General features: G+C 36.1%; 1 protein-coding gene across 1 annotated transcript; it reads right to left on the reverse strand.

Annotated features, from left to right (window-relative positions):
* Positions 1-2,498: 2,498 nt before the first annotated feature.
* LOC131164797 (cytochrome P450 CYP736A12-like) lies at positions 2,499-4,606 on the reverse strand. The gene is made up of 2 exons (XM_058122255.1): positions 3,594-4,606; positions 2,499-3,510 (listed from the first exon to the last, which is right to left on the reverse strand). Exons 1-2 carry the CDS (start codon positions 4,269-4,271, stop codon positions 2,674-2,676), a joined length of 1,515 nt encoding a protein of 504 aa, XP_057978238.1. The 5' UTR covers positions 4,272-4,606; the 3' UTR covers positions 2,499-2,673.
* Positions 4,607-11,120: the final 6,514 nt, after the last annotated feature.

The following is an 11,120-nucleotide window of genomic DNA, read 5'->3' on the forward strand; positions in this document are numbered from 1 at the left end:
AAACAAACTCCTCAGGCCTACCAACATTTTACCCCAGCTGATGTAAATGACAATATAACGAAATTATCAGGTCTGCCAATGTTATATTGTGAAATACGCGAATAACCACACAAAACAAATTATCCAGACACATCAATGCATTTTCAACAGTATTCACAACATATCACATAAAACAAACCGTCCAAACCCATCAATGCATTTACAATAGTATTCACAACCAATTTAATATGAAGAGTTAATCTCATGCCACACTGGTTTTTCCCAAATATGATTTATATATATATATATATATATATATATATATATATATATATAGATTTACATACTCGAATTTAACCGGTTCAAAATTAATAAAAATCTGGTATAACTTATTCCCCTTACCTTTTTTTTTTTTTTCTTTTTCGAAAACAACCTGAAATGAATGGAAAAACCAAAACCCTAGCTTTCCAAACTACCGCTAAAACTGATCCGACAACCCGCGAGATGAAAGAGATGATCCAAAGAATGAGAGTAGCTTCGGGTGAGTGTAGAATTGAGGAAAAAACATGTGAGGGATGACTGAGGGGGAGAAGTTGGGAGGTGAGAGAGAGAGGAAATGATTTTCCCAAAAAAAAAATAAGTGAACTTCTAATTTATAGGAGACCTGCCTTGCTGGAAACCGTCGATGATTTTTTTGTGCTTGATGAAACCATCGACGGTTTGGCACTTGAACGCTCTTGGGAGTTTGCCCTAAGAGAAAACCGTCGATGGTTTTTATGAGTCCCACGAAACCGTCGACGCTTTGGTCCTGACCAAACCCTTTTTCCTTCCTTTTCTTATTTATTCTCCTTTTATTTTATTTATTTTATTTTGTCTTATTTTATTTTATCTTATTTTATTTTTTTTATGGGTTTGGGTGTCTACATATACTATTATACAAATTACGTGAATATGAACTTTATTATAATTGCACATAGTTGTCTTGCCAATTTATAATTGAATTTTTTTTTTGATATCAAATATATATCACTATAATAAACTCAATAAGTGCAATTTTGATTTGGACATTGTTGACGACAAATAATAGTTTGTTGCTCCAAAGGTTAATGAGACAAGTGATCTAGGTAGTAATTAAAGATTCGTGGTTACTTCTAGGATCTGTAAGGTGAAAATGGACACACTTGGGAGGTCCTAGTGACTTCTGGAAGATTTCTCTGATGCCTAAGCTAATGAATAAGTCTGAAAAATTGTGTGTATGGGAGAGAGAGAGACATTCAAAGTTTGGTTATGTGAATACTTACCTCAAGGGGGAAGAGTTATTCCCATTCTTACAAATTGGTCCTTTTTCGCTAGAAGATCACGTGATGCTCGCTCCAATGGAAGGATGTAACTATCAATCATTTGCCTGCATGTGTTCCATCCCTAACGTAGATGGTTATTATGAGTTATTAACTGCTCATACATAGTTATTTTGTGCGTGGAGTTGTACGAGGTCATAAATACTTTGGTCATGACTATTGGTTGGTTCCTTTACATTTTGTAGAGTTGAGTTATTATTCATATGACCAGCATATGGGCAAGACATATAGAGCGAATATGTTTTATCAAATGACCTACACATGGATGAGTTGCGTGGAGTAGTGCAGCATAGAGGGGCATTGAGCTAGGCTGCACAAAGTAGTACATAACTGTAGAGTTATAAAGTAGAGTTGCGCCAAAAACTACAGAGTAGCAAAATGTAGAGCAAAGTTGCATCAAGTAAAGCCAAGAAGTAAAGATGATATATAGTTGAGTTGTGACAAGTAGAGCTACGCATTGCAAGGTTGTGTAAAGTAGATCTACACATGGGTGAGCTGCAAAACTAAGCTACTCTTCTAAGTCATATGGAATGAGTTGCCTATAGCCAACTTACTCTTTCTTGTGATTTTTACGTGGATAAGTTATATAGAACATAACTATTCTTTCAGCTCTTCCATGTAATCTGCACATGGATGAGTTGCTTAGAGTAAACCTACTCAATCTGCTGAGCCTCTAATTTTATCTTTATTGAATTCCACCTCTAACATATACCAAACATATATTATTATAATAAAAAAATATTTAATATTAATTAATTAAATCTAAATAGGAATTTTATAATGAAAATAGATGGATATAAAAGCATTTATATTAAATTGCTCATAAGAGAAGTGATTATATAATATTTAAGTATTAAAATTTTTAAAAAAACTTCATATTATAAGTACTATTTTGTCGTATCTAAAATATAACTGTTGATCATTGCAATAGTACTCATAAAATAAGTTGTTGTTAGAATCTATATTATTGTTGTTGTTGTTACTTATTATTATCACTACAATTATCATTTACATGATATAATTATAAATTCTTAAAATAATAAGTATATCATAAATAATACATATAAAATAATATATAATTATTAAATTATGTTAATAATAAAATTATTAATTTAACTTAATTTTTAATTAATATTATCTAATTAACATAATTCATAGGGCTTTTTATGTGCATGGAAACCAAACATCATTAATTAATATTTACTACAAAAGTCTTCACTATGAGATATGACCAGGCACTTATTGTAAAATAAAAATTTTTAAGAGCAAGGGAACAAAAAAACATTAATTTTCATTAGAACAGATGCGCACACTGTCTTTCTCCGTGTATTCGCACTTAGCTTTGGAAGCGATAAACAGGAACGGCGAGCAAGGGATGAGCCCTGGGCGACACCAAGCCCGCAAATTTTTGACTCATGTCGAGCTTGGAGGGTGACACTCCGCCGGGGAGCTCCCAATCAAAGCAGTGCGCCAAGTGAGCCAGCACCAGTCGAACTGTGGTGAGGCCCAGGCGCATTCCGGGGCACGCCCGCCGCCCCGACCCGAATGGGATCAGCTGGAAGTCCCGTCCCTGCAGGTCCACCTCGCTCCCCACAAACCTTTCCGGGTTGAATTCCTCCGGGCTGTTGGGCCACGCACTCGGGTCTCGCCCGATCGCCCAGGCATTCACCAAAATCCGCGACTTCTTCGGTATGAAGTACCCGTTGATGGTGATGTCCTCCGTGGACTCGTGCGGCGCCAGCAGCGGCGACACAGGGTGGAGTCTCAGAGTTTCTTTCACCACGTTGTCCAGGTAGGCCATGCGCGGCAAGTCTGCCTCATCCACAAACTCTTTCTTTCCGACCACGCTCTTGATCTCGTCTTGGAGCTTTCGCATCAGCTTCGGCTGGCGGATGAGCTCCGAGATCGCCCACTCGACGGTGGAGGACGAGCTGTCGGTCCCGCCCACCAGCAAGTCTATGAGGACCGCTTTGATGTTGGTTCGGTCGATGATGCGCAGAGACTCGTCCTGGGAGTACTGGGATTCGTTCATCAGCGACAACATCATGTCCATGAAATCTCCGTGGGAGCCGGTGCTGCTACGCCCACTGCCGTCTCGTATGTGCTCATCGATCATGATTTCCAAGATACTGTCGAAGGCCTTGCCTGTCGCCTTCATCCGTCGTTTTAATCCCTAGTTCATGAACCCCAATTAGTTAGCACACAAGCTGTTTGACTTTTGAACTTGGTGAGTACTGCAATGAAAAAATAAATTACCTGAAGGTCAAGCGGCTTGAGCCACGGAATGAAGTCTCCAATATTGGAAGAACCCGTCAAGAAAAGGAATTCCCGGACAACCTTCTTCAGCTCAAACCTCTCGTCCCTGCTCCTCCCAAACAACATTCGGCAAGTGATGTCCTCCATGAGCACCGACAGCTTCACCGTCACGTTCGCCACCTCACGCGCCGCTGCCGCTTCTTTCAGCCACCGCACCAGCGACCCCACCTCCTCCTTCCGCAACCCCCCATACGACTCGATCTTCCCCGGGCTGAGAAGGTTGACGGTGCAGATTCTCCGGACGTCACGCCAGTATGGACCGTACTGCGAAAACCCCACGCCCTTATTCCCGTAAGAAAGGTACTCTGGGGCTTGCAGTCTGGGCCGGCTTGCGAAGACGAGGTCGTGGGTCTTGAGGAAAAGCTCCGCCGCTGCTGGCGTCGACACCACCACCGTGGGCACCTGCCCCAGCCTCATCGACATTATGGGGCCGTACTTCTGAGCCAACCGGCGCAGGTTGCTGTGGGGGAGGTCGCCGAGCAAGTGGAGGTTGCCGATGATGGGGAACGCCGGCGGCCCCGGAGGTGATTTCGGCCCGTTTCGCCGCCGTAGATGATCAAATAGCCATAGTGCTCCGAGGACGACGGCGAAGATAACAACAATATTTTCTGGCGACATAATTGGAACAAGTGTTTGATTAACTGATCAGGAGAATTAAGGTGTGGTGGTGGGAAGTGGAGGATGAGGGCATGCGTGCATGGGCTGATGATAACTTCTGAACTGATGCATTAATTTATAGTTCGCGAAGGCGGCCATCGAAGAAAAGAGTGGAGAGTGATTACCTCAGCAGTCTTGGGAGCTTATTTTGAAGTGTGGATGGCATGTTTGAATCGTGAACTGGAAATTATTATTTAACATCCTTTCTTTGTTGAACGGTGAAAAAAACTGGATGGCGCCCATGGCTGGGCTCTTTGAATCCACCCGTCTAAGCTGACTGCACCTCAATGCTGTTCGTCAATGCCATCTCTGTTTTTAATATTAAAAAAAAAATACAGTATTTCAGTTAAACTTGGTTAAATCAATTTGTGTATATTTTAATTTTTGAAGGATATGGTTAAATAAACAAAAAAAGGACACGTGTTACTCTGTTAGGCCAGTCATTAGTTCGATAAGGTACGTCCCCTTGTTGTCTGGTTTAGGTGAAGGAAGAGAGACGTAGTAGTCCCTAAACAGGTTGGGACGTTACAGTTACTGTACAATAAACATGTGAGAATATTTTATGATGAAATGTGATTTATACTGGTTAATGGGAATTATTGAAAATGCGTCAGATATTGTGAAATGATGAAATATGATTTTATATTGGAATATGTGATGATGATTTTATACCGAAATACAAACATGATATTTTTTATATTGAGATATGTGATGACGGTATTATACCGGGAAATGAAATGATAGAAATGACACTTTTTATACTGAGATGTGGAAATGAGAACCCTAATGGACGAGTGATGTACATGAGAGCACGGTACCGTTACTAGTGAATGAGTTAGTAGAGAGTGTTGGTTTTGGAAGTCGATTGAACTTGCGGAGAGATGTTTACCTCCTCTGGGTACGGACGAGGCTGCGGTAAGCCAATCGTACTACATACACATACAGTTTAACTTACCTTGGTAGGCCAGTCATGGTTAAGTCCCGCCTTCTGGCCGTACAATCCAGTCATGTAAGGTTATTACATGACGGTGATATAAGAATGTCCACTCAGGTTGGTTTCTTATTACACACATGATGATTCTACATTAACAGACAGAGAAACTTATTGAGCACGAGCATTTTTTTTTATTTTTTTGAGAAAAATATATGATTGCAAATGTGTGTGTGTGTGTGTGTGTGTGTGTGTGTGTGTGTGTGTGTGTGTGACACCCTGAACCCGCCAAATGGGGCTCGAGTGCCACGTGTTCCAATCACCTGTATCTGATATCATAATTAACATGCACACAACAGAACATAAATAAATAACATCAAATAAATACCATAGTTCTATATAACAACCCAAAAATGAACACTACAACATTTAGATATCCATATCCACAACTAGCATTTAAAACATAGCCTAGTGCAAATATATTTGTATCTCACAATACCCCAACAAGAAACCACCAAAAACAATCCCAGCCTAGGCCTTCAAACCCGATCTCCAGAAGAACCTGAAAAGTTATTGATCCACTGAGGTGAGACACTTCTCAGTAAAGATGGAATAAATTATAACAGTGTGTGACAAATGAGTTTTAATATTTATATATTAAAATAAATTGTTTCTCATATAATATCAATAACAACTGAGAAAACGTATCATTAATAACATCACTTACATCTGACATCATACACACATCTAATATAGACAAGTACATAATTTTTAAGCAGGAAAAAGTCTTTGAGGATAGGGAAGATTATCCGCCCATACAAGTAGTTTCCCTCTGCTCTGGTACCTAAAAGATACCTATCAGAGCACTCACCTTACTCAGCAAACCCTCAGGTGGAGAATTACCTTGCCGTCAGTATACACATCTTTATTATTTTAAAGGCGAAGGTTTCTGAGGATTGGGATGTCTACCCGCCCATACAAGTAGCATCCATTTGCACCGATACCAATAAACTACTTAACAGAGCACTCGCTTTTCTCAGCAAACCCCCGGTGGTATGTTTACCTCGTCGCATGCACACACATGCATTTACAATATGTTATATCATTATCATTATATATTTATTAAATTCACATGCGCACAACACATCCACACAAGAATCATGCATCTCACACTTCGTCTTCTAATCTCTTCAGTACGTGGTCCATACAGAGTAACTGCGTACATGTCAGTACGTGGCCCACACAGCACTTCTTATCTACACGTGGCCCACACAAACACCACTACCCACATAGGGTACATAAAATGGTCCACACAGGCGCCCCCATCCACACAGGATACATAACATAGCCCACACAGGCGCCATTATCCACATAGGATATAACGTGGCCCACACAAGCACCACTCCAGCTTCTGCGACATGTAGCCCACACAGGCACCACTATTCACCAGTATCTAATCCCCATAACCTACTCGTTGTACATCAGTAGAACAAATTCCTCAATTTGTCAATGTCCTACCTTATATAAATGATAGTATGACGAGCTCCTCAACTTATCAACGTCATATCATGATTTATATCTAGGCAATATAACAACCTCCTCACGCCAACGTTATATTGAGATGCATATGAATAACCACACCAATTAGTTCACACAAACGCATGAATGCATTTCTACATAGGAATCCAACAGATCAATACATTTCTCATACAGTATCCCAACAAATCAATACATTTCTACACAGGAGCCAAATATAACAATTCATTCATCATGTCATAATAATTCCAAACATTTCCACATGCAAATTCAAATATCACAGTAATTCATATTCAATTTATTAGGAAAAAATTATTCCCTTGTCACACGAATTTAATATCATATGCAATTATTTCAAATATAAACCTTAAACAAAATCATCATTTCCCAGTACTCAAGCTGTTCTAAAAAAATTATATAGATAAATAATAAATTTCATATGCTCGTAAATAATCAGTTCACTTTAATAAAATATTTATATAATTTTATTCCCTCTTACCTGATTTCTTGAACCACGCCTGCTAGGTTCCCAAAATTATACCCACGACGCTTTCCCGAACTCTAATTCAATCATACCAACCCCAATAAAATATTATTTTAACATTTCCTAATCTACAATAATCAAATAACAATTAATTTCTAAATAACCCATTTATCTTAGTTTTGGGAGTATGCTAACAACGACCCCACGAGAAATTCACTCCGCTAAACATGTAGAGAATCATCCCTAGATTCTCGTGATGGTGTCTGATCGTCAATTTGGCTTAAAATTTAAGAAAAATTGAGTTAAGAATGAGAATTTTTCTTATCCCAGGAGATATGTCTACGTTGTTCCTACGACAAATCCACTTTAGTAGAAATGTCGGTGGCGAAGAATGGAATCCAATGGTATTTTCGAATTTTCAATTGGGCGAAAATCTGCTGTGAAATCGTGAAGAGAGAAGGAGTGGAGAGAGAGAGAGTTTTTTTTTTTTCCTTTCCTTCCTTTCTATGCGGGAGAAGGTTTTTTTTTTCTTTTTCACTTCCTGTTTGCTCCAAGAAGCTTAAGAACTAATTTTTTTTTTTTTTCCTTTATTCCTTTATACTTTTTAATATATACTTTATATATATATATATATAGCAACAATTCTCAAATTTCTTAATTTAATTAATTTTCTTAATAATAATTAATTAATTAATGATAATAATTTTTTAATTAGTTTTTTTTGAGTCGTTACAGTGTGTGTGTGTGTGTGTGTGTGTGTATAAGTACAATTTTTATGATTTTTCAGTTAAATTAAATATTTAAATGAATGTATTATGATACATTAAAACTGATATTGTCACGCACTGACAATAATTTATTCTTTCTTACTGAGAGGTGTCTCACCCTATGAGTATATAACATTTTTCAGATGTCATGAGAAGATTAGCTGAAGTCAAAGTAGCATGGCGAAAGTGCAAGTGGGATAGAATGTTCTATTTAGAATAGATATTTAATTAAATTATGTTTTTGATATATTTTGACTATTCTTTTAGGGATATGTAAATTGTGATGTTAGAAATGATATTGTTATTATATTGAGATAATTTAATACTCTAGTAATTATTATGAAGGTCTTCCGCTATATGAAATATTCACGTTATTACAAGGAATATTAGAGAAATTTTAGAGTAAAATTTTTCGGATCGTCACACATGTTGTACATGTACATAGCATACGAGATTATGTCACATGTTCCTAAAATCTACTTAATTTGCATGAAAAAAGGTAAGCAAATAAATTTATATAGAAATATTTGTGTATATACATTAACATCTTTGCAAACACAAAATGAATTTCAAAAGGTAAATAATTTGTACAATTTATCAATTGAGCTAATCATAAGAATGAGAATTGAGGTGTTGTTATCATCAAGGATCCTTCAAAATATAATATAATTGATTTATTAAATTATTCCCAAATTTAATATTCAAAAGAGACACCTATTTTATATGATATTTTAAATGGTCAAATAATTAAAATGGGACACCACAGTGTGAATGCATATAAATGTACAAAAGATGTTGAGTAATAAAATAAGGCACCTGTATAGCGAAGCTGAGCTGCTAACTGACATGATTTCTGTGCACACTTAAATAATATATAATATAAGTTCACATGACATCATTTGTGCTCTGGTTAAAAATATCCCAAGCGTTCAATTCTTGCCTAGAAATTTTGGAGTACTCAATTACAAATAAAAAATTATTTTTAAAAATATCTTTTTGGTTTGTGTTTGATATTTTATATATGTTGAAATTTTAATTTAAATTTGTATAACTTTAAATAAAATAAAATATAAAATTATATTAATTTTTTAATTAAAATATATGATTCAAATACTACTTAAAGAAAAAGGGTGAAGTTGAGTATGAACATAGAATAGACCATGACTCATAAAGAGATTTTTTTTTTAAAAAATGAATAGGACAAAAAAAAATCTGCTTTAGATCATTATTTAAGACATGATGATTATTTAAGACATGGTGGGTTTGAATTTTGAAAGTATAAATTTGATATATATCATGAATTTGGATGAGATGGATTTAATGAATTTTTCTTAAATATAGATTGAATTTCTTAGAAATTAGGTAATTAAATTGAAGGTTAAATATTCATACTTCCAAATGCTACTCTCCTTCTATTTTTACCTTTCTAAAGTATGTTGAATGCCAATTTAAGGTACGTTTTTTTGCTTCCTAGGATTTGTATTATAATTGCATGTTTAGTGCCTACTAGGAGTCTCAACTTGGCTTCTTCATCTTACCTCTGCACTTAAGTGATCAAAATTTTTCTTTTAAAAAAGTAAAAAGGGAGAAAGCACCCAGCAGCACCTGACATGGGCGCATGGTGTACCCATATGTTCCCACTCTATTATGCCCCTCCAGTCATGGTTATAAATTTAGAACTGGAACAGTGGCATGGTTCAGCTATTAGGACTCAAGTTCAAGGTAACAACCAAATTTTGACTAAGTTATTTAAGACATGATGATTATTAATTAATGTGTCACATTCTTTTTGCAACAAACAATAGTTTGTTGCTCTAAAGGTTGATGAGACGAGTGATCTAGGTAGTAATTGAAGATTTGTGGTTAGGATTTGTAAAATGAAAATGGGCACACTTGGGAGGTCCTAGTGACTTTTGGAAGATCTCTCCGATGACTAAGTTAGTGTGTAAGTCTGAAAAATTATGTGTGTAAGGAGAGAGAGGGAGAGATTGAAAATTTGATTGCGTGAATAATTACCTTGATGGGGAAGAGTTATTCCCATTCTTACAAATTGGTCTTTTTTTGTTGGAAGATCTCCCCAACGCTCGCTCCAATGGAAGGATGTAACTATCAATCACTTGTCTATGTACATTCCATCCCTAACGTAGATGGTTATTATGAGTTAACAGCTCATACGTAGTTATTTTGTGCATGGAGTTGTATGAGGTCATAAATATTCTGGTCATGACTATTGGTTGGTTCCTATACATTTTGTAGAGTTGAGTTATTATTCATATGATTAGCATATGAGCAAGACATACAGAACGAATATGTTTTACCAAATGACCTACACTTGGATGAGTTGCGTGGAGCTGTGCAGCATAGAGGGGCATTGAGCTAAGTTGCACAAAGTAGTACATAACTGTAGTGCAACTTAGCTCAGTGCCAAAAACTACAAAGTAGCAAAATGTAGAGTAAAGTTGCATCAAGTAAGCCAAGAAGTAAAGATGATATATATATAGTTGAGTTGCGCCAAGTAGAGCTACGCATAACACTCTTCTAGGTCACATGGAATGAGTTGCCTATAGCCGACCTACTCTTCCTTGTGATTTTTACTTGGGTAAGTTATATATAACCTAACTATTCTTTCAGCTCTTCCATGTAACCTGCATGTGGATGAGTTGCTTAGAGCAAACCTACTTAATCTATTGAGCCTCTAATTTTATCTTTATTGAATTCCACCTCTAACATATACTAAACATATATTATTATAATATAAAATATTTAATATTTATTAATTATATCTAAATAGGAATTTTATAATGAAAATAGATGGATATAAAAGCCTTTATATTAAATTGCTTATACGAGAAGTGATTATATAATATTTAAGTATTAAATTTTAAGAAAAAAACTTCAAATTATAAGTACTATTTGGTCGTGTCTAAAATATAACTATTGATCATTATAATAGTACTCGTAAAATAAGTTGTTATTTGAATCTATATGTTGTTACTTATTATTATCACTATTATTACCATTTACATGATATAATTTTAAATTCTTTACTTAATTTTTAATTAATATTTTCTAATTACCATAATTCATAGGGC

Source organism: Malania oleifera, chromosome 9 (genome assembly GCF_029873635.1).
Source record: "Malania oleifera isolate guangnan ecotype guangnan chromosome 9, ASM2987363v1, whole genome shotgun sequence".
Taxonomy (NCBI): Eukaryota; Viridiplantae; Streptophyta; class Magnoliopsida; order Santalales; family Ximeniaceae; genus Malania; species Malania oleifera.

Excerpts from the sequence above, each read along its gene's own strand:
- LOC131164797 (XM_058122255.1), bottom strand. The coding sequence starts at position 4,271 with ATGTCGCCAGAAAATATTGTTGTTATCTTCGCCGTCGTCCTCGGAGCA. Across the intron at positions 3,511-3,593 it reads TCAAGCCGCTTGACCTTCAG|GGATTAAAACGACGGATGAA; the intron begins GTAATTTATTTT and ends TTCATGAACTAG.